Here is a 24,996-nt window from a genome sequence, read left to right on the forward strand (position 1 = left end):
AAAGGGAAACGTCTTCTGACTTTACCACACAGCAATGCAGCACATCCACTTCAGAGAAATCTACGTCTCCTGGCTTGTGTCTTATCAGGCAATCTCTCGAGACACGAGGCCTTCATGGAAAGACTCAAAGCATCATCTGTGCTTCATGGAGAAGTACAACCAAGAAACAATATGCCTGTTATCTTGCGAGATGGCGATCCTTTTGTGCTCAACGGTCAAGTGATCCCTTGCGTCCCTCTGTAAATCTAGTGTTAAGTTTTCTCACTGATCTCTTTGAAGCTGGATTAGGTTACAGTGCAATTAATACTGCCAGAAGTGCACTTTCTTCAGTTATTTTGATGTCAGATAAATCTACAATTGGTACTCATCCTTTGGTTGTGAGATTTTTGAAGGGAGTTTTTGAACTCAGGACACCAATGCCAAGGCATTCCAAGATATGGGATGTTGGTGATGTTTTGAAATACTTTAAGACTCTTCCAGACAATGCTCAGCTTTCATTGAAAGACATAACGCTGAAAGTATCGGCTTTACTTTTGTTGGCATCTGCTCAAAGGGTGCAAACTCTTCATTTGATGAACCTAGAATCTGTTTGTTTTTTAGAGAATAAATGTGTTATTTACATGACAGAAAAGTTGAAACACACAAGACCTGGCTATCATCAGCAAAATTTAGATTTACCAGTATATACTGTGGATGAGCAAGTTTGTGTAGTCAAGTGCTTGAAAGAATACATTGAACGCACAAAGAAACTGAGAGTTGATCAGAGCGGTAAACTGTTGTTGTGTTACAAACCGCCTCATGAACCAGCATCAAGGGACACAATTTCTCGCTGGTTACGGACAGTATTAGCGAGAGCTGGATTGTCAAGTTATACACCACACAGCTTTAGATGTGCAGCGTCATCAGCAATGAAGAGGTCAGGTGTACCTCTTGGTGATATTCTCAAAGCAGCTGGTTGGACCAATGCAAAAACATTCAAACAATTCTATGACAAACCCTTGCAGAGTCAGATGAAAAAGAACACAATCTTGAATTACTATGGAAAGAAAAGTGTGTAGACAAGCACGGTTGTGAAAGAAAACTTTATTGATGCAAAAAAGCATTGATGAATTTATTATTGATGCACAAATGTCACAGAAAAAGGGTGAAATAATGTGTACGGTTGTAAAAGAAAACTTTCTTGATGCAGAAAGCATTAATGGTTTTGTTTTTTGATACGAAAGTGTCATTGATTTTGAAATGTGCAGTAGATTGTTTCGAGTATTCTGAATATAATACTCATACCTCTGCTACTTTTAGAATTAATAAAGTGATCAGAACAAGAAACATTTATCTTCTAAAATGTGAGTGAATCAATGAATGTTGAAATGGAAGTTTGACAACAACAACTTTGAAGTCTCACATAAACCGTAGTTTCGGTAAACTGCATGAAATGGAATTCAAAACATAAACGAGTACTTACCAAGTCGAAGTTTGTGTAGAATTCCATGATGCAGTTTACAGGAACGGAGGGATATGTGCCCTCCCTCAATAAAACCCACCCTCTGTTTACAACTTAACTTTTGTTGTTGTAAAACTTTGTAGATCATCAAAGAGTATGTGGTTTACGCTTTGATGATCTATGCTGTAAAATATGGCTAGCCTAGCGCATGCGCACTCTCACATATCCCTCCGTTCCTGTAAACTGCATCATGGAATTCTACACAAACTTCGACTTGGTAAGTACTCGTTTATGTTTTGAAATAAAATAAACGTAAATTTGGATCGTTTTATAAAAAAATAATTTTAATTACAATTTTCAGATTTTTAATGACCAAAGTCATTAATTAATTTTTAAGCCACCAAGCTGAAATGCAATACCGAAGTCCGGCCTTCGTCGAAGGTTGCTTGGCCAAAATTTCAATCAATTTGATTGAAAAATGAGGGTGTGACAGTGCCGCCTCAACTTTTACAACAAGCCGGATATGACGTCATCCAAGACATTTATCGAAAAAAAGAAAAAAACGTCCGGGGATATCATACCCAGGAACTCTCATGTCAAATTTCATAAAGATCGGTCCAGTAGTTTACTCTCAATCGTTCTACACACACACACACACACGCACACACACACACACACACACACACACACACACACACACACACACACACACACACACACACACACACACACACACCACGACCCTCGTCTCGATTGCGAATCGACGGGCGCAGTGGCGTAGTGGTCAGACATTGGCCTCCTAATCAGAAGGTCGTGAGTTCGAATCCCGGCCGCGGCTGCCTGGTGGGTTAAGAGTGGAGATTTTTCCGATCTCCCAGGTCAACTTATGTGCGGACCTGCTAGTGCTTTAACCCCAATTCGTGCGTACACGCAAGCACAAGACCAAGTGCGCACGGAAAAGATCCTGTAATCCATGTCAGAGTTTGGTGCGTTATAGAAACACGAAAATACCCAGCATGCTTCCCCCGAAATCGGCGTATGCTGCCAAAATGGCGGGGTAAAAACGGTCACACACGTAAAACCCAACTTATGCAAAAATATGAGTGAACGTGGGAGTCTCAGCCCATGAACGAAATAGAAGAAGAAGATACCTACGAATTGTTAGAAAGTTTTTTTTTTTCATCGGCTATATTCAGATCAGATTTTAAGAAATAGCGCTCGTTGCATCTTCTGCAGACAACATTTATGGCTATATTATGAAACGGCTTTGACATATGTGATAGCCACTTAAATTCGTTACATTTGTAAAAAAAGCCGTATACAATCTTAGAGCACAATACAGCTACATTAAATATATATCATAAAGTATATGACGGTACCATAAATGATGGACTTTTGCATTTCATAACCATTTCTTAAGCTGTGTCTTGTCAGGTAACGGTAAAAAAACGCCGTTGAATACAAAATCGCAAAGAAATTTGGATCGTTTGCTCTGGAACTTCAACGTCGATACTCCAAAAGAAAAAGAATCTAGCACAAAACCCCAACAGTGGCTGGAAGTGTCATATTGTTGTTATGGGTTTGGAAGAACAAGACTTAGTTATAATTTCGTCGCACTCCGGCCGTGTTCATGTTTCTGTCATGCCCAACGTTGAGCGTTATTTCTTGCGACGCAGCAGTCAGTATCACCCCGTATATTCAAGGCTATATATCGAGCTTGTGCTGCCGTACCGCCAAGCGACTGTTGGCTTGGGTGTGTTGATGCTGTGTGGTTTCCAACGCGCGGAGGCAATTTTATTCCGATACAGACGTTGCGGCGGTGCACTACCACACCGTTTTGACGGCTTCATTTCTTTTTAACTGTAACCGTGTGCCGAAACACTACGATCACATCGGGAAGCGAAGTGCAATCAAACAGGTTTGAAAATATTAGGGCTAATTTCTTAGCCCTATAAAAACTGTTATGCAAACCCGAAGGTTTCCATGAACATACAGACAATCGGAAACTACCAGACCCCATCACAAAGAGATTTCCACAAACCACGGGTGTTGACGTAAAGGCCAACAACTCGGGTGCAGAGTCTGCTGTGAAAGGAGCGGTAGCCTCCCCTGTCACATAACTTTATGCACAATACAGACCGATTTGAATGCTGGTATTTCACATATCAACGCGGGACACATCAATGGACATGATAGGTCGGATTGTCAGTCCATTTATCGACAAAGAGGCATGTAGGATGGGATGAAAGTGGGCGAATATGCTTGAATGAGGACAGATCTGCAGCAAATCGGTTCGTATGTTCGTTTTCGTGTATATTTCTCGTTGAAAACCACACACGTACCAGATACAAACCTTACTCATTCCCACAACCATATATTTAAGCTGTACGTGGTTTCAAAGTGTCACATTTTGTTTTGAATAGGGGACACTTGCCGTGAAGTTGGCGACAACACTTTGTTTACACCTGACGTCAGCGCGCTCTCGGTATAGCCGAATATACGGCGTGGTATCAGTCGCATGACTTTGACACTGCCATGCGGCTGGCAGAAACTAACTAAGCGTGTATTAATTGGTTTTCGCCACCAGGTGTTTGATCGGTGGTGTTCAACGATAATTGATGACCTGTAGTTTTTCATGAGTGTGGCCATCCGACCAATCACACAATCTGTTTCATTCTAAAACTCTGACTTGATCGAGTCACGATGGTACAATTCATCATTGATTTCCCGCTCTTATCTTATTTGTGTTCGTTGGCATACTTAAGATTACACAGCCAATACTCTGTGAGCGCCTGGCTTCTAACATTTAATGACTGATCACCAAATGATCAGTCGTAACGCGTACGCATTTTGCACTTAGCATCGACCAAGCCGGGTAACAAATGAATAAATAAACATACATTTATGTAAACTAGGTTTGCGTCAGTCTTTGCATCCCACGTATCCTTCAGTATCTGAGTCTGTCGAGGGCGTTGTTTGAGGCAGGGAATCAAATGACACGATTGCTGTATATGTGTAGGACAAAACCCGCGCCCGACCTGGGAAGACGACTTAGAGAAGGCTTTGTTTGTTTTAAGGTGAGTTAAATTATATACAGTCTTTAATTTACAATTTTATTTTCAGCAATGATATAATTCAGACGTGTCTGTACAAAAGTTAAAATAACAATCGTACATCCACTAATGCATTACGTTCAGCATATATCTTTCAATAGACTTAAAAGAAAGAAGAAGAAAATAGAGAAAGAAGTGCTCGCTTGCAGAGTTCACAACTTTATTAAAGGTATTCATGTTTTTTTGGGTTTAATAGGCTTATGTATTTCCGTTCACCCCGAAACCACACATTTTGACAAATTGAGACTGGAAAGCATTAACAATGAACATTAAATTATTTCTTTGCTTTCAGTACTCTAATTTATAATGAACTAAGGGATAGTGAACACTTCGAAATGTATCAAATAAAGTGTATAATTATCCTACTGGCATTCATAATTAACGTATGAACACGCGGGATCGTTTTGTGCGCCATCGGTTATACACATTTTAAAGCAAAAAGCGTTAGTCAGTGATTTGTTTGTATTGTTTAAGTAACGTAACTCTCCTTTTTATTTATCGCTGGTTAAAATCAAAGCAATACAGTCACCAAACGTAAGCACGGACCACGAAAGTTCTTGTATTGCCTTGAAAGATCATGCCAAATATGTTGGTTTGAAGCGATTTGGACGACAACTATTGCAAGAGTCAGCGAAAGTCCTCTTTGCTGACGAATTGATATTTTTTGTTTGCGAAAGCTTGCGAGAAAACCAGATTTAAGTTGCATAACGCACTTTTAACTTTCGCGCTGAAAACCGTCGGCAGTATGGGTAAAACATGACTGATGTAGGCATTTTTGAGTATGTTGGACCCTAAAGGGTCTGATCTGTGTACAAGTCAAATTAAGTTGTGAAATGTAATTTGTTTAAATAAAATAACTTTAAATAAGTTAGAGAACAAAACGAACAAGTTATTTTATTGAAATTCAGTATCCCTAATGTACATTTATGTAAGTTCGGTATCTTTTGAGCTAAATTTCGACAAACCTGGGGACTCAGACCCTGCACATTCTGTAAACCAAAATTAGTAGGTAAGAATAGAAAAATGTGTTTCTTGCATGCTGTTTGGCATCTTTTAATCTAGACCTCGAAAAAAACAAAAATATAAATAAAAAAAACCAAAGAACAGTACTCTTAAAACTGATGCGTTGGGTTTTTGTGTGCACTGTCACATTTGATAATTATTGTCTTATTCGTAACAAAAACCTTCAGCTGTAATGAGTGTTACAGGCTGTTACACGCATCACGCCTTTACTCGCCTCGAATAAATGAGGATCTTGTCTTTATCAGCGTTTTGTGTATCAGTATGTGTTTGTGTGTGTGTGTGTGTGTGTGTGTGTGTGTGTGTGTGTGTGTGTGTGTGTGTGTGTGCGGGTGCGGGTGCTTGTGTGTGTGTGTGCGGGTGCGTGTGTGTGTGTGTGTGTGTGTGTGCGTTTCTTAAAGTACAGGTTAAACACAGCAGACCTGGGAGTGGTTATTCTCTTAGAAAACTTCATTGATCGATCAGTCGGATTGCTTGCTTCTTAAGATGCAGTTAGCGGCTGGGAAACACCTGTTCATCGCGAGACATTTTACCATCACAAACTCGAAAGGCATGAATATCTATTTTTTCAGTATCTATGCAAAGACATTCCTATGTATCTTGGCAAAATATCACGTACGCTTAATACCTGTATGACGTTTAATACCAATAGAGAGCAGCTTGGCGAACGGTTGGACAGACAGACAGACATCTTGATGTGCAGATGGACAAACAGCGTTCAGAGCCATTCTGATAATCATCGGTCCACGGCTATCGCCAGTTTCTCTCTGACAACATGCTGAATTATTGCGCGAATCTATCAAAACAAGAATACAGAGTTATCTCCCATATGTTTTTCGCGAGCACTAAATTTGAGATCAGTGTTCGCGAGACGAAAATGATTGCAGATTGGCCGACTTCGACAGTTATCTCCGTTCTGTTCTTCACAGTTATGATAAAGACATCGTTCTAAGATCAAAACAAGTCGAAATTTTGAGACTGCTGTCGGAAGTAGACCGTGATAATTATATGGTTGCATCACTCTCAACTGGTTACAGAAAAAATCGTCTGCTCGGCGCGCGCCGAAGCCAAAGTTGATTATCACGTGACACTTTAGAGTTGTTTGCACAGTATATACATCCGCGAAAGATAGCTCGCTTGAAACTGTCTTGTATATCAATTCCTTTGTAATTTAAAAATTACACACCATGAAAAATCATTATCGACGATCGCGAATCTGCTTATATCCATAACACATTACGAAAAGATCTAAATATGTAAAACATCGATTTCCTCTCCAGAGAAGGAAAACAAAGGGATAGAATGAGACCCGAAGGGAAGTAACTCATTTTTGACCTGAGTTCAGGATGCGTTCAGAGCATGCCAAGGCGCACAAACACATAGATAAAGAAACACACAGACACAGACAGACAGAAGACATACAGATAAACAGATAGACACACACACACACACACACACACACACACACACACACACACACACACACACACACACAGACACTCACACACACACACTCACACACACGCGCGCGCATACACACGCACGCACAAACGCACGCACGCACAAACGCACGCACGCACGCACACCAACATACACACACACACACACACACACACACACACACACACACACAGATTTGTGTCTGCGTTCATTTAAGATTTTCAAATCTAATTTTCTGTGTGTCTTTGTGTATTTGTGTGTGTGTGTGATTATGTGTGTGTGTGTGATTGTGTGTGTGTGTGTGTGTGTGTGTGTGTGTGTGTGTGTGTGTGTGTGTGTGTGTGTGTGTGTGTTTCAGACGCTGCTACCTATTCAAGAAAAAAACGCAACAAAATGAATCAACTACAAACAGCCATTTCAGTATGCTGCCTCTTTGTTCTACTGATGCCATCAACCGGTACGTTCCGTAGACCCTGTCTTGCCCCCATCACCATGTACACAATGTATGCACTCAGACCATTTCATATGTTCTCCACCTTTCGGAATTGTGTAATATCAGAGTAAAAATAAAAGGTACCATCCCTTTTGCGAACACGACCATGTCCGCCACAATAGCTCTGCCCGCTCTCTCAGATTGTATTAGTTTCTTCGATGTTAATAACTATTTGATTTTGAATTGTGTACAAAATAATGTATTTATGTATGTGTTTGTGAGGCGCTTTGAACTGTATAAGGATTTAGGCCATATAAAAATTCACATTATTATCATTATTATTATTCATAGCAACACAGTGAATCCGACAACCCCCCCCCCCCCCCTCCATCATTGTGGGTTTTTTTGGTTTGTTTGTTTGCTTAACGCCCAGCCGACCACGAAGGGCCATATCAGGGCGGTGCTGCTTTGACATTTAACGTGCGCCACACACAAGACAGGAGTCGCAGCACAGGCTTCATGTCTCACCCAGTCACATTATTCTGACACCGGACCAACCAGTCCTAGCACTAACCCCATAATGCCAGACGCCAGGCGGAGCAGCCACTAGATTGCCAATTTTAAAGTCTTAGGTATCATTTTGTTTGTTTTGGGATGTAAAGGAAGGGATCAACACTTCATTGTTGATATCGTTTCATTTTTCCATTGTCTTAGGTGCGGTGGATTGCTTGAAGGGGTCAGCCTGCGACGGCAAGGTTGACACCGTTAACGCCTCATGCGAAATAGCAGGGGAACGATACTGTTGCAAGGATGATGATATCGAGGTACACGCGCGGGGCACGAAAACGGAACTCGCACTCTGTGAGTGTAGTAGCAAGTCCTTCAAGTGTTTCGTCAAGGACGATGACAACAATCTAGCCAATTACGTCAGTTCCTGTTCGGCGTGGATGACATGTGCAGTGGCTCTGCTGGTTGTTGCCATGGTATCGAAAGCGAGCTGAGACCAAAGGACTGCTTTATTTTAAGCCGTGTTTCCTTTCCGTGCATGAATCCGAAGCGAATCCAATCCGAATCTGAAGTTTCTGTTTATGAAAACGAAAAACTATTCGTTGCGACAAATAATTCCCTCTCCTCAAGCCTTTTCCCTGGTAACTTAAAGGGCCGCAACATCAGTACGTTTTTTCCATAGTTCTATCCAAAACTGGAACGTTTCGAGTCCGAAGTGAATACCAAACCAACACACTTTTTAAGTCTATTACATTTTGTTGCTGGTGCTGGTTGATAGGTTTTGTATTAACAGACACAAAACAAAACAAAAAAAAGATGGTGTGAATAAGATCGTTTCTACGGGGTTATTGTGTTTACAGAAAAAGAGGCGACGACTGATATTTTTGATTGCAAAAGTTGTGAGCATGGGATAACACGTACACAGTTTTTCGCTTGGAAAAATGGACGTCATGACCGTTTCGGATTGGATGCGTTGTTGTGTTCATGTGGAAACATAGCTTTAATCATAAAGTACGGGCACAATCTCACAGACACAGACACGCGCCCGGCCAGACAAACAGACGCCTAGGAAAGCACAGACTTTTGCTCAGACGCACGCGCACACACACACACACACACTAACGCACGCACCCACGCACGCACACACACACACTAACCAACGCACACACACACACACGCACGCACACACACACACACACACTAACGCACACACGCAAGCACGCACGCACACACGCACGAACGCACGCACGAACGCACGCACGAACGCACGCACACACACACACACACACACACACACACACACACACACACACACACACACACACACACACACACACACACACACGACCAAAGAAGGCAATTTCAAAGGTTGGTAGCTGGAACAAAATAATGCAATAGTTTCCAAACATTCATGTAAATTGTTCGCAAGCACACATATTTTTTCACTTAAGTTACAAATAACTGCAAAATGAATAACTATGATAAACATGTAAATAGAAATGTGGGCGTTTACAATAGAGTTGTTCTTTTAAAAAATGTGTTTTATTAACTGTATTGTCTTGAGTTCTAATACTTTTAAAAGCTTGGGGTTCACTCAACTCAGGAGGTTTTGCTCTTTCTTAATAGTTACTCTTCATATTGAAAGTTTTGCCTGCATATTATGTTGTTTGTTTTCACTGTTGTCGACACAGACACTTTGAAAGCACAGTGTTATCCGTGAAAACGTTTCGGCTTACGCCCTCAGATCTGCCCAAGGATTTTGCATGAGGGAGGTCATCCCTCCACTTGCAGATTGACACACACAAATATTCATCACACACAAAAATCCCACTTTGTTAAAAAGTTATCTTTTTTGTAAACTTGTTGTTATTTGTCCATGCAAGTGCATGGGCGGTCTTATCACATGTAAAAGCCTTGCCAAGGCGAAGATGGTGAGCATAATCGTTAACACCGGAAGGGGTGATCCTATGTTGAATAGAAGAGCACGTTTTCTTTCGCATCTTATGTAAGTTATGGCTACAAAAGAAGGTATTAAAGTAACCAGTGATAGAGTTTACGGATTTTAGTTGGCTCGTGGAAATCAATATATTTTCCTTTCGCCGAAAACATGACAGACGTGTCGTTCTCGTAAGGCCTGGCGCTCACCTATGTAACTTCAGCAGGACAGCCGACGCACTGCAGATTATCCCAGTCCGCTACACGTTGCGTGAAAGGAAAACAGGCCAAGTACTCGTCATAATCCCTATCGCAGCATCAATAATATGCAGTGCGTCGTCTGTGCCGCTGAAACTGCGCAGGTATATTTTGCCCTTAAGCTGTACTGAAGTGTGAAGCGTGTGATGCTGTCTCTGTTGGCGGGGAAATGTCAGCTTTTGAAAAACTCAAGCTTTTTTTCTTCTTTCAAACAGCAAACAACGATATGCAGTGGCTAAATCATAAATATGCAGCGATAGTTTCTTAACTTTCTTTCTTCCTTTTTCCTTTTCCTGTTTGTGATATTGCTTCGTTCGTTTGTCTTTGCTTTGCTTCTGACTATTTTGCTATTTGTATTTTTAAAATGTGTGTTTTGTTCATTTAAAAAAAAAGTTTTACAGTGTACACTTTTTTTTTTTAGCATAATATAGTACAGAATTATACTGAAAGTGTTGTTTAGGGAAACAACTACAGCAGTGTCGTTTGAATGACTGCAGGTTCCCATGGTGGTGTGTAACAAAGCAAGCTAATTGTATTTTTTAAATATATTTTTGTTGTACTCTTTTTTGTTTTGGAGCATTTGCATGCATTTAACCTACTGCAAAGTATGCGACGTTGTAGGCGCTTGTATTTTAACGTTTAAAACTGCAAGACAAAACTCTGAACTTGATTGCTGTACAAATCTTATTATTTTTGTGTGCGTACTATTCAAATAAATGGTAACTGAAACCATCTGGAAGTTGTGTGCATTTTTTTCGTGGCAACTGTTTCACAGAAATGGAGGCGTATATGTTTTTGGGAATTTATTTTGTTGTCGGTGTTATTCACATGTATACCTTTGTTCAATACATTTCATAAAACTATACACGCTTGGTGGTCATTATGGCCTTATTGTATCTTTTGATCGTATCCTTGCTCGCTTTCACCTTTTCCCTCGTACCATCCTAAAACTACTAGTCTTACTCACATTAGTTTCTTGTGTCTGTCTGATGTTTAACGTGCTTGGCGTATTTCATTTGCTTAATTGTTACATCATCAAGTGCATGCGTGCGTGTGTAAGTGAATTTGTTTGTGTGTGTGTGTGTGTGTGTGTGTGTGTGTGTGTGTGTGTGTGTGTGTATGTCTGTGTATGTCTGTGTGCGTGCGTGTTTGAGAGTGTGTGTGTGTGCTTGTGTATATGTGTGTGTGTGTGTGTATGTGCGTGTTTTAAGGTATGGACATGGACATCCGCACACACTCACACACACCTGCAAACACATTGCAAATCTTAAAGTCAAAATTTGACACAGATACTGAATATGTCACAGTACTTTAATTTTAAAGGAGAAAACTTCAAACTGGAACACTCAATCAATTTCAGTCTCGAAAGTAATCTCAATACTGAACCATTTTAACGGACTTGACTTTCATGGCGACGTCTTCCCCATGCCACGTGGGTTGCCATAGATGTCTGTTTGCCCAAAACTCCATGCTCTTGTTGGCGTAAGCGTCGTGCCAGGGTTGGGGGTACGGGTAGTTTTTGAGCCCCTCATTGAAAAACCTACCGCCAACTGCCACGTTCAGGATCAGTTTGAACTGCAAAAATGGTGGAAACAAATCAGCGGTTCAGTTCATAAGACATAGGAGTATAAACACTACAAGAACAACATCGGTTTAAACAAGTGTTTGTTGACTTTGGTTATATCTATACAAGGAAGCGTTGCACAAGAACATCATTATATTGGATAGAGTGGTCGTACCGACTCCAAAGAGCGTTTAATATAACAGACATATTCTGCCAAAGTGTCCTCAGAACTTTTGAAACAGCAAGAAGAAAATACGCTTTCCCTAGAACTACAAGATGTCGAACTCGGCTAGGCTAGTTCAGAACGTTTGTGCCTGAGAAAGAACAACGGGTGAATATTTCACATATCATCCTAGTTACCATGACAACTCACTCACCGGGCGGTCAAATGGCGCGTCCTTGCCCCCACTGGCCCAGATGTTGTCACCTTGAAAATGACCTTCATGCCAGTGACCTTGAGGCGGCGTTATGAAGGCCTTTATGGTGTGGGTGTCAATGCCAAGTCTGTGCAACAAGGTCAATATCAAAAATAAAAATAATAAAACAGAAAAAGGTGAGTGTATGGAACGTGTGATTATACAGAGAAAAAAACACACACACAAACTTTACCAGAACTTTGACCTAACGGTCTTTAAAATGGACGAACAGGATACACCAAAGACAGAATAATAAGGACAGCTGGTGATCACTATCTGTGGATGTTACTTCCTCTAAGATGGCAAAAGGCCATCTGATAAAGGAACTAAAAACAAATCTGACAGGCTACATATTACGATACCATATTATCTGTGTGCATTTATGTCAATGGATCGTTGTTTTTCATTCAAATAGAAGTACTTTCCAGAGAAGGCCCTTGCTTGAATCAAACGAGATGTTTTGTTTAAAGCCGCAGTCTACCTCAAATGGTTTACAGAACGATTTAAATCTTTCCACGAAAAAAGCAGTTATAACCTTATGGAAAACACATGCAATAGCATTTAATAACGTTACATGACACAGTTCGTTTAAATGGCTATTAAGCTCGCGTAAACCACACACCTGTTTTCGCGGTTAATCTAACCCCTGAGCCATCATGAACCCGTGTGATCCACTTTCCTTTTTTTTCACAATTTAGTCGTCAGTTTGTGATTTCAATACGACTCGCTGCATCTGCAATAGCACGTTATTGTGTACCTCTGAATCTAAAATGCAACCAACGACTGTGAGTCACGCAAACTTATCGGCGGCGATTGGCTTCAAAGAAGCAAACTGCTATGCAGAAACTTCGTCTTCTTGGGAAACACGACCTTCCGGGCTCCCTTTTTTCAAACTTTCAAAACTTTGAATTGTACTTATATTGTCTTAATGAAACAAGATTTCTGTTAGGATTTAAAAATATATGGGTAACAAGCTGCCATTTATTAATTAGATTTTAAAAGTTAGTTCTAGCACCAAAACGAGGCGTCCGATTTGTCTCATTGTAAATCCATTCTGGCTGCACGAAATAAATTCTTTGAAAAATACTCGCAAATACTCGCTCTTCACAGAGGGCACCTAGGATGTTCCCAAGCGGAAGGGTGTTTGTACTGTGTGAAAAAGCCTGACAGTGTATGTGACCAGAAACTGATGGTTTACGTGAAGCTGAGTGTGCCTTTAAGCTTTGGATCCTTTTCTGAAGAAATCTACGTTCGCAGACACAGTTCAAATCCACTGAGGGGAATTTAGGTACGTTGATCTGTCAAGAGTAGAGTGGTGTGTGTGTGTGTGTGTGTGTGTGTGTGTGTGTGTGTGTGTGTGTGTGTGTGTGTGTGTGTGTGTGTGCGTGTGTGTGTGTGTGTGTGTGTGTGTGTATAATAGAGAGAGAGAGAGCGAGAGAGCGAGAGAGAGAGAGAGAGACAGAGAGAACGAACGAACGAACGAACGAACGAACGAACCAACTTTATTTTTCGAGGGTAATGGAGTAGATACAGCAAAGATCTTTTTTCATCCAGCCCTCGCCCAAGAGGGAATTAACTAACCAGTGCATAATATTAAAGCAGAAGAAGAAGCAAAGCAAAAACATAAAAACATGGTTATTAAATCAGACAAAGAGGAAAAAAAAAATGTTCATAGCATACATGGTCATTGGTAATGGTATACATTAAAACACACACTTTGACACACACGGTCACATGCACACAGACACACACAGACATACATGCACATACAGACACACACGCACACAGACACACGCACACACACATACACACACACACACACACACACACGCACACGCACGCACTCACACATACACACACACACACACACACGCACACGCACGCACACATGTACACATTGTACACATAATCATTAAAAAAAAAAAAAACTTAACTGAAATGAAATGATTATACAAGTAGATCTTCATGTACTTATCAAACAGCAGTACCTGATCGAGGCATTAAGTGCCACACGACGATGAAAGCATATACAAAAAAGTATGTCTTCTAAAACTGGCAACAGAAAGTGGCTGTCTGAGAGAGACTGGTAAACCATTCCACAGAAATGGACCTGAATATGCCAGACTAGTTTTATACAAGTCAATTCTAGGGAGGGGAACATTTAGTTTCTTCGTGCGGCTTGATGAAGTCTCAGTTAATAATATTCTTTTAGTTAAATAGTCTGGTACACGTCCAAGAACTATTTTATGCATAAACCTTGCCTTGTTAAACGCTAGTCTGGATGAAAGTGGAAGAATTTCAGCTTTTTTGTAGTCATGATTAGAGAGGGTGCTGTTTTTCAGCAGAACAACTTTTACTCCGCGTCTGTGCAAAGATTTTAGGGGTCTTAAAGCTGCATCACTTGCAGAATCCCAAAGGGTTGATGCATAGTCTATTCCAGACTGCACATGCGCTTGAAAAAATGTTCTGCGCGCATCAAAATTTAGAAAATGTTTAATCTTTGCAGACTGATGAACTTTTTTTGCTGTAGATTTACATAAGTTACTTACATGAGGGCCCCATGTTAGATTGTTGTCAATAGTTACACCCAAAATTTTGTGTTCACTAACCTCGTTTATCAGCTGACTATCAACAGAAATGCACTTCTTTGGTTCCGACATGACTTGTCGTTTTTGACGCGTAGTAATTAGCATATACTTTGTTTTTTCTGGATTGAGAGACATGTGGTTTAAATGCGTCCATTCTACAGCATCATCGACACACTTCTGAAGCGTGTCGACTACCGAAGTAATATCATCACCTGAGGTATGAATAGTAGTATCATCAGCTAGCATATCACACTGTCCAGAGGATATGTGTAATGGTAAGTCATTGATGTAGACAGAAAATAATAAAGGTCCGAGGACCGAGCCTTGTGGGACCCCATATAAAATTGGCATTGCTTCAGAGCTCGAACTGTTAAAGGTAACTTTTTGTGTTCTTCCCGACAAAAAAGAGGCTATAAAAGTCTGTGTGGGCTGTGGTAGTCTATAAACGGAAAGTTTCCGCAAAAGGAGGGCGTGATCAATAACATCAAATGCCTTTGCAAAGTCCATAAACAGTGCTCCACATAACTTATTAGAGTTGATTTTTGATAACCAAGAGTCCACCAGTTCTGTCAGTGCCGTATGGCACGAGTGTTTAGGTCTAAAACCAGACTGAGTTTCATGAAACAAATTGTTTGATGTAAAGTATATCATAATATGGTCATTGACATGTTTTTCCAGTAGTTTTGACAATACTGGTAAAACGGAAATCGGTCTAAAGTTTGAGGGATCTGTTTTATCACCTGCCTTAAAGAGGGGGATCACTTTAGCTTCCTTGAAAGCTTTGGGATAAACACTTTTTTCAATACAGAGATTGTAAATATACGTTAGAGATTCCGCTATATGTGGGGCTGATAATCTAAGAATTTTGCTGTCTATTTCATCAGTTCCCTTTGTGCTACTTTCTTTCAAGTGAGTTAGAGAATTATATACTTTGGAGACTGACAAAAAAGGTATAACTTGTGCCTCGTATTTAATTTTGGTGTCACAGTACTTGCGCAAAATGTGTAAATTGTTTTCATCGGATTTGTCAGTTTTTATTACTTTACTTGCAACTGAACAGAAGTGATTATTAATTTCATCTGGCGAAATATCGTTTTCGTTCCATGATGTGGTCTTTACACATTTATTAGTTAAAAGATTAATGGCTTTCCATGTTTCCTTGGAACTCTTGCCTTTCTTAAGAATGTCTTCGAAGAACTGCTTTTTTGACTGTCGAGTCATATACTGACATTTTGCTTTCTGTGTTTTGTACTCTTCAGATTGGCGGTCGATCCGGCATAGATAATCTCGGTAATGTTGGGCTTCTATAATTTCAGGAGTGATCCACCCTGGCCGATATGAATACTTAATTCTTCTTGACCTTTTAGGTGCATGTTTATCTAAAACTTCGCGAAATGTAGAATACCATGTTTTTAAAGCGTCATCAGGATTGGTCTTGTTATATATCTCACTAAACGGTGCAGAACGCATGTCTTCAAGAAAAAGTACTTCATTAAACTTAGCAAATGACCTGTACGTGAGGACAGTATGACCAAGCTTAGGAATTTTCACACCTTTTTTTGACCATGTACAGCAAATAGGGAAATGGTCGCTTATGCCTATGACAGGTACACAGGTTTCTATTACATGTTTTGAGTCGGTAGAGTATAAGTGATCAATGATGGTACTGGATGAGGGCGTGACTCGCGTTGGCGTATTGATCAGTTGGGACATATTAAATACAGTAGTAATATCTTTCCAAGATTTATTAGATTTCGTCATGTCAATGTTAAAGTCCCCCATGAGAAGAATCTCTTTTGATTCTAACCAAACTAAATCCATCATGGTTACAAACTTGTCAACCCAGTTCGCTGGTTCAGCTGGATTCCGATAGAGAAATCCAATCAAAATAGGAGATGCATGCTTTAACTTCACCTCTGTCCATATGCACTCCACACCAAAATTTTCAAACTGAGGTAAGCGCTTGAATGTTATATGTTCATTTATATAAACTAAAAGGCCCGTTTCTTTAGGATTTTTTGGGTCCCTTCGTATAGTTTGAAAACCGTTGATAAAAATTTCTTTATCGTCTATGCAGGAGTTAAGTCTAGATTCTGAGAATCCAAAAATATGAAACCCCCTGCCATAAGACTCACTGTTCTGAACAACCTGGGAAACATCAGACATTTTGTTTACAATATGATTGATATTAAGGTGTCCTATACGAAGGCCTTCAGTCACAGGCCAACGATTGTGGTCATATAACTTTGTCATCACGTTAAAAGTATGCAAAGCAACAACACAAATGAAACAAAATAATTAAGCAAACAACAAAAATTGTGTGAAAGGAAACAAAAATGTTAAAAAGATGAATACTATTTAGTAGCAAACAGTGCTCAATTCAACTTCCAGGGAACAATGTAAGAACACACAAAACGCTGGAAATAAAATTGTTGAACAAAGCGATTGGAAATGAAACATTAATTAACCAAGAAACAATGCGGTTGACACACAACGATGCTATGATGAATATCAACTCGAATTCCGTAGATACAAAAGTTACTGACAATCCGAATACACAGTGGGAAAATTACAAAAGTTGAGAAAGAAGTCGCGCTATGAGCTTTAGGGCAGCAGCTGGATTGTCAGTGGAAGAGGGGACAGTCACGTGCTCAACAGTTTGCAGAGCGGGGTGGGCGCTATGCGCGAGGCGGGGTGGAGGGGGCGGGGCCTCACTACCACTGGTCATGGACACGTTTGTTTTGACAGGCCTTTCATCGGGAGCATCGCACTGATTGGTTGAATTATGTAGGTGTGAATGCGTACCGTGTGATGCCATGTCCGAATAAGAGCGAGACGAGGTGTTTGACTGATTGGCCGAAGCTTTGACCGGGTGTCCGCGAGATTTCGGGTCGAATGACTGTGCGGTTTGTGTGTTGTCCCCCGGCCTGGGTTCGTTTTGTTGACCTGAAAATCTAAAATTCCAGGCCAGACTAATTGTGCCGCGAAGGCTTGGATGCTTGTGGTCGCGGTAGAGCGCCTGTCGCGGCGAACCATTCTGTGTGTGAAAGGTCTGAGAGTTGTTAATGAACAACACCCCAGTCCTCTCACACACTGAACGGAGAGAATGGTTTGAATGTAAAATTTTGCTGTCAAACGCGCGGGTGCCCTTGCACGAAGGGAGAATACTGGACGCTCGGAGTGATGCCCGAGGAAAGGCCCGACGAAACAACCCGACCAGTGTAAACCACGTGTCTTCAGACACAGAGCCTCTCTGGACTGAATTCACTCCTACATGAATGATTGCAAGATTTACTTTGGGGTTTGGTTTTTGAACCTGCAGCCAATTGATTAAGTCCTGACAGGTCATCCCAGGGACACAGATTTTGTGCATCGTTTCCCCGCGGGGCGTCATCTTCCTAATGTCCATTTGTTTAAGGACACTGTCCCCGATCAGGAGCATGGACACCTTGCTGTCCACCGATTGTTTATTTAGGTGGTCGGCGGGGGTCTTAGCGGTGTCACTACTGTCTTTGCGCTTGGCTGACTGGGGGGACGTGGCGGCATTCTTCTGATGTTTTGGAGTGGGTGACAAGTCGGTCGCCTTGTGCCGAGCCGACATGTCATGTTGGGTAGGGGGGGTGCACTTGGAAGAGGAGGGGTGAGAGCCGGGAGAGGTGTATTCAGACCCAGGCGCTGGATCCGAAGGGGACTTCACACAGTTGATAACTTCCACTTGATTGGCAGAGGGGGGCGGGGACTTGACAGAAGGGGAATGTGGGTCTGGGGCCATAATTCCAGGTTGCGAGGGCCGGGGGTTAGGGGAGGTAGGGGAGGGTTTTTTGTTCGGAACAAGTGGGCTCTGGCATTTCTGCAAGAGGGGGCCAGGAGGGGAAATTTGACCTTCGAGCGCTAGAATTCTGCAGTGTAGGGCCCTGTTCTCAGCCTGTAGGGCAGCGAAGCTGGCCCCAACAGAGGACATGATGTCGGACAGGACCGCATCAAACTGTGCGGTCGTAATCCAAGCCGCCGTTGTGTTGACCGTCTTGGAGGTTGTGTCGGACACATCTCCGGTCGTTGTGTTGACCGTCTTGGAGGTTGTGTCGGACACATCTCCCGTCGTTGTGTTGACCGTCTCGGAGGTTGTGTCGGACACATCTCCCGCCGTAGTGTTGGCCGTCTCGGAGGTTGTGTCGGACACATCTCCCGCCGTAGTGTTGACCGTCTCGGAGGTTGTGTCGGACACATCTCCCGTCGTTGTGTTGACCGTCTCGGAGGTTGTGTCGGACACTTCTCCCGTCGTTGTGTTGACCGTCTCGGAGGTTGTGTCGGACACATCTCCCGTCGTGGTGTTGACCGTCTCGGAGGTTGTGTCGGACACATCTCCCGCCGAAGTGTTGACCGCCTCGGAGGTTGTGTCGGACACATCTCCCGTCGTGGTGTTGACCGTCTCGGAGGTTGTGTCGGACACCTCTCCCGCCGTAGTGTTGACCGTCTCGGAGGTTGTGTCGGACACATCTCCCGCCGAAGTGTTGACCGTCTCGGAGGTTGTGTCGGACACATCTCCCGCCGTTGTGTTGACCGTCTCGGAGGGTGTGGCCGCACTGTTGTCTGCTGCAGAGGGTGCAGCGCCCAACTCTCCACGGCGTGGCACCAGCCTGGGAGAGTGCAAGTGGGAGAGGGAGACCTCGTACTGCTCACCGCCTGTCAAAATGACAGACCTCTCAGCTGTCTGTCGTACCGGTGTTGTTGGTGTTTCAGGCACACTTTTGCCCGTGGCATCAGGTAGAGACAGCGGAAGCTTCTCACATTCGGTGAGGGCTGTGTCAGTGTCGGCCTGCCGTACGTCCAGACTGTGAACCAGGGCACGCACAGTTTCAAACTCCGCAGAAGCCCACGCACTGGTTTGTAGTCCCTGCACTAGGACTTTGGGCGGGGATTTGGAGGAGTTGTACAGGTGAAAAGTAATGAGTTTCTGCACTTGTGCTTGTTCACTCCAGTTCGTTTGTGTTTCTCTAAAGACTTGGACTGTTGTCTGTCTGATGGTGGGGTCTTTGTCATGAGAGACATCAATCAGTCTTCCCTTTTCTCTGTCATAGTCATGCCACGTGACAGACACATCGTGGAACTGGTTCTGGGCATAAATAAAGTATCTCTGTCTGAGAACAAATCTCCAAAGCTTTATTCTATCAGTAGTAGTGGCAAAGGTCTTCTGGTTAGGGTCCATGGTGTCCTTTATACATTCTTTAGTCTTCATTTGTGTTTTGTTGTTGTCAGTTTTTTTCTGTTTAAAGGCAAGAGCCATTGTTCTGGTGACAACTGACATTTTTTTTAAACACAAATATCAACTTGGAACACAACTTTAGACACCTCGAAAACAGCCGCCGATACGCTCGCGCGACGGCTGCTAGTCAGACACGCATCATATTGCGTCACAGAGATGCACTCGAGCACCGCGGACCGAGCACTAGCACAATGGGAAGGTCTTGAGTCATGTTTACACAGAGCAAGCACTGACCGGCGTAGATCGGGCCAGCGAGCTCCATGACAAGATATTACACAAGTCTACACATCTGGCTTGGCGTTCCATTTAGATCATAACACACAGATTAGCAATCATGCCACAGCTGGGGAGGTGATCACTGGAGCATGACGACACTGAGCACGAAAAATCCCCTCCGAAGGAAGTAAGAACGATTGTACAGCCAGAGCTAGGCTGGCCGACAACCGAGCACACCACACGTCAGTTGCATCATGCTGACACACTGGGCAGACTTGTCTAGACCCGAGGAAAGCTGCACAGACAGAGAGAGACAGAGAGAGACAGAGAGAGAGAGACAGAGACACAGAGAGAGATGATGATGATGATGATGATGATGATGATGATGACACTTTATTTTTCAAGGATAGAGGTTTGAAGCTGCACCTTTTCTTACAACCAGTCCTAACATTTAACAGACAGACAGACAGACAGACAGACAGACAGACAGACAAACAAACAGAACGACATACAGGCAAACAGACAGACAAACAGACAGACAGACAAAGACAACGACACAAAGACAGAGAAACTACGACTGACTTGAGATAATCTTTGGTCCAGTCTAGCCAATATGTATGGTAGTCATCAGAAAACTTGTGTCCATTGTTCAGCTGACTGTTGACAGAGAAGGAAACAAACGTTTTGGAAATCGTGTTCGGCTTTATTTTCTTGTGGTTGTGTGACAGTGTGTGTGTGTGTACGCGTGCGTGTGTGTGTGTGTGTGTGTGTGTGTGTGTGTGTGTTTGTGTGTGTGTGTGTGTGTGTGTGTTTGTTGTTGTATATGTGTCAGTGTGTGTGTATGTGTGTGTGTTCGCGTGCGTGTGTGTGTGTGTGTGTGTGTGTGTGTGTGTGTGTGTGTGTGTGGGTGTGTGTGAGTGTGTGTGTGTGTGTGTGGTTGTTTTATATATATATATATATATATATATATATATGTGTGTGTGTGTGTGTGTGTGTGTGTGCGAGCGTGCGTGCGTGCGTGTGTGTGTGTGTGTGTGTGTGTGCGAGCGTGCGTGCGTGCATATATCTGCCTTCCTGTTTTAACACTGACTATTCGACACCGGGTGCCTTTTTGTTGTTCCAGCTCGGGCCATAGTGAATATGCACAGCTTCTACAGTCACTCCCACGGGCTTGCCGTCCCCCGACTGCTCGTAATGAGTATTACCTGCACACAGGCGCAAACACAGCATGTCAGACAGACACACAGACCGACTGACAGATAGACAGAAAGACGGACTCTCTATCTCTATATTACTCGCTCTGTCAAACTCACACGCACGCACGAACGCACGCACGCACGCACGCACACACACACACACACAGACAGACACACAGACACACAGACACACACACACACACACACACACACATACACACACACACACACACACACACACACACACACACACACACACACACTAACACAGATAGCCTCCCGCTTACACATGAGCCGACAGACACACAGCCAGATGGTTACACTCTCGTTAATCCCACAGCCCTTATTTTATTACTTCAGCAAGCTAATTACCTCTTGACTCCATGATGTCGATTTCCCCTGATCTTGGCCATATCCCGTAATGATCTTCGGTCGGTACCATCCAAATAGCTGCACAGTACGACACGGGGAGTTTAAATGTTATTTTCGACGGGCGCAGTGGCGTGGTGGTAAGACGTTGGCCTCCAATTCGGGAGGTCGTGAGTTCGAATCCCGGTCGCTGCCGCCTGGTGGGTTAAGAGTGGAGATTTTTCCGATCTCCCAGGTCAACTTACAAGGTTGTCGTCAGCAAGACTGAGACTGGTCTTTCTTGCACAGAATCAAATGACGACATTTATAACAAATGACGTCATTATCAAGATTGGTACATGACGTATTATTGTGCATAATTTCTTTGTGATCCGTTGTGTTTTCGTAAAGATACAGTGTATTTAGTCATGTAAGCGAGAGACACTGGCCTAAAAAATGGCGGCAAAAAGCACATTTTCAGAGAAGGATTTTCGATCCAACATCAAAATAAGAACGGCACTTGGTAAAACGGCCGGTGACATACTTGAAGAGCTGAGAACTGTAAGCCCAGGCACAGCACCATCTCGCGCGACAGTTTTTCGGTGGGCAAAGCATTTCTCAACAGGGAAAACGTCTGTGGAAGATGCAAGGGGAAAAGTGAAGAAACCACCTGTAACCGACAATAAAATGGTGTCCCATGTGCAACGGTTAGTTGATGAAGATCCCCGAATGAGCAGTCATTTTATCGCCGAAACACTGGACATTTCGTCGTCGTCTGTCTTGAGAGTTTTAAAACACAAACTTGGATACACAAAGGTGTGCGCGCGATGGGTACCACATTTCCTCACTGAAGAGAACAAGAGGTGTAGGGTTACGTTTGCCCAACGGCTACTCAAGATATACGACGGGTGATCAAAAACGCTTGGATGAGATCGTGACTGGGGACAAAATTTGGGTGTACTTCTTTGAGCCAAAAAGAAAAGCTCAAAACAAAGCATGGATAAAAAAAGGTGCCAATGCCCCTCGGATCGTGCGAAAAAGTCGCTCCGGCAAGAAGGTTTTATACACAATATTTTATAACACAAAGGGCGTCATTTTTCAAAAACCACGCGAAAAAGGCAGAAGCATCACTGGGGTGTACTACAAGGAAAAAGTTCTTGCTGGCATCGTTCGTTACTACAAGAGAGCCAGACCAACTACAGGATTGAAAGGGATCAAATTACTTCATGATAACGCACCTGCTCACAAATCCAAGGTGGTGAAAGAGTACCTGGAGGAAGAAAACTTTGAAACTTTGCCACATCCTCCCTACTCTCCTGATCTTGCACCCTGTGACTTTTTTTGTTTCCTCATCTGAAAAGACAATTGGCTGGGCGTCGATTTGACAGTCGATCAGCCCTCGGATCGGCTGTTTTGCAGTGTCTGAACCAGGTGCCAAAAAACGACTTCAAACGGTCATTTCTTGACTGGATCCAACGACTTAAACTGTGTGTAGCCGCTAAGGGAGAATACTTCGGGGGTTTGAAATAAAAAACAACTGCATCATCTAAAGATTTCCCGGTTTTTGAGACCAGTCTCAGTCTTGGTGACGACAACCTTGTATGTGCAGACCTGCTAGTGACTTAACCCCCTTCGTGTGTACACGCAAGCACAAGACAACGTGCGCACGGAAAAGATCCTGTAATTCATGTCAAGGTTCGGTGGGTTATAGAAACACGAAAATACCCAGCATGCCTCCCCCGAAATCGGCGTATGCTGCCTGAATGGCGGGGTAAAAACAGTCATACACGTAAAAATCCACTCGCGCTAAAAACATGAGTGAACGTGGGAGTCTAAGCCCATGAACAAAGAAGAAGAAGAAGAAGAAGAAGAAGAAGAAGAAGAAATTTTATTTTCGAATTCTTTTCTTGAAGCAAGTGTTATACCAAAGAATGTTTCGGCTGTGCAAATAACTGATGCAAATATTGTCACGGTACGCGGACTGCTTTGGAAATACAGGCCTGGTCAAAATTTTTCTCTCTCAAACAGGCTGTTCGACAACTTCTTTACATACCAGAATGTGTTGTGTGTATAACGGTGTTACCTTATCAAAGCGTATGAAGGGGAAAAAAATAGATTAGGAGCAGAAAAAGTAAGGGTGTGCCGATTCAAGAAAGTATTTTACATGCACGATGCGGCGCTTTTACAAACAAACGTTTGACCCGCCCCCACGCCACCCCCTAAGAAGATTCATGGTTCGTTACTGCAAGGCCAAATCATGAATAAGCGAATATTCAAACGAAGCAGACAAAACAAAAACAAAATAAGAGGATGAGAGTCGTTTGTTCATTATAATGCTTGTTATTCTATCAGGCGCCAGGAGACGGGTTCCGAAGAACTCTTACTTACTCTATTACACATGTCGTATGCATTTAGAGCGCTTCCTTCCCTTTGTTTATTAGACGCATACTTCAGTGTGCACACGTGGATGAAATACTAGAAGTAGATAACATTGTTCATTGCCTTATCGACGCCCGTTTTTAAGTCCTTACTTTTTATTATTATTATTATGGTGAGCTTATATAGCGCGAACCACAATTAACTGTGGTCTCCACGCTTTACATACTAATTTCTGCCGTGTGAAATGGAATTTTTTACAGACAGACAGACAAACAAACATTTTTTACACACAATATATAACGCATTCACATCGACCAGCAAACCTCAAGCCTGTTAGGCGAAACTTTACCTTTCACGGCCTTTATTCCAAGTCACACGGGTATTTTGATGGACATTTTTATCTATGCCTATACAATTTTGCCAGGAAGACCCTTTTGTCAATCGTGGGATCTTTAACGTGCACACCCAATATAGTGTACACGAAGGGACCTCGGTTTTTCGTCTCATCCGAAAGACTAGCACTTGAACCCACCACCTAGGTTAGGAAAGGGGGGAGAAAATAGCGGCCTGACCCAGAGTCGAACACGCAACCTCTCGATTCCGAGCGCAAGTGCGTTACCACTCGGCCACCCACTTTTGTGGTCCCGGGTTCAATTCGCTTCGAAGGCAATCTTATTTTTATTTTTTTCTGAACTCGTAATTCTTGTATTTTATTCATCTGCTTCATTACAAACGGTTTTCAACTTTTTCTTGTTTTCTTAACTCTATACATTTTTTTTTCATTTTGAGTTATCCCAAAGATGTTGAGTCGTGTATTGAAAATCGAACATAGTGCATGAGTGCCATTGAACAGCTTTCCCACAATCCCGTATTCTATTT

At 42.6% G+C, this 24,996-nt stretch overlaps 1 protein-coding gene and 1 long non-coding RNA gene across 3 annotated transcripts in view; one reads left to right on the top strand and one right to left on the bottom strand.

The window, feature by feature from the left end:
* The first annotated feature begins 4,381 nt into the window (after positions 1-4,381).
* Positions 4,382-9,149, top strand: LOC138961008 (uncharacterized). The gene is made up of 3 exons (XR_011454139.1): positions 4,382-4,518; positions 7,373-7,471; positions 8,162-9,149. It is a non-coding gene; the product is annotated as an uncharacterized lncRNA (long non-coding RNA).
* A 2,291-nt stretch (positions 9,150-11,440) lies between these two features.
* LOC138962023 (beta-1,3-glucan-binding protein-like) overlaps positions 11,441-24,996 on the bottom strand; it is a 23,027-nt gene continuing 9,471 nt past the window's right edge. For both annotated transcript variants that reach the window (XM_070333726.1, XM_070333718.1), the window contains exons 6-10: positions 21,763-21,840; positions 21,285-21,399; positions 20,777-20,851; positions 12,089-12,215; positions 11,441-11,722 (exon numbers count right to left, since the gene is read on the bottom strand). In XM_070333726.1, coding sequence (XP_070189827.1) covers positions 11,522-11,722; positions 12,089-12,215; positions 20,777-20,851; positions 21,285-21,399; positions 21,763-21,840 — 596 coding nt within the window. In that variant the 3' untranslated portion in view covers positions 11,441-11,521. The remainder of the gene's footprint in view (positions 11,723-12,088; positions 12,216-20,776; positions 20,852-21,284; positions 21,400-21,762; positions 21,841-24,996) is intronic.

The sequence above is a fragment of the Littorina saxatilis genome, linkage group LG1, assembly GCF_037325665.1.
Source record: "Littorina saxatilis isolate snail1 linkage group LG1, US_GU_Lsax_2.0, whole genome shotgun sequence".
Lineage (NCBI taxonomy): Eukaryota > Metazoa > Mollusca > Gastropoda > Littorinimorpha > Littorinidae > Littorina > Littorina saxatilis.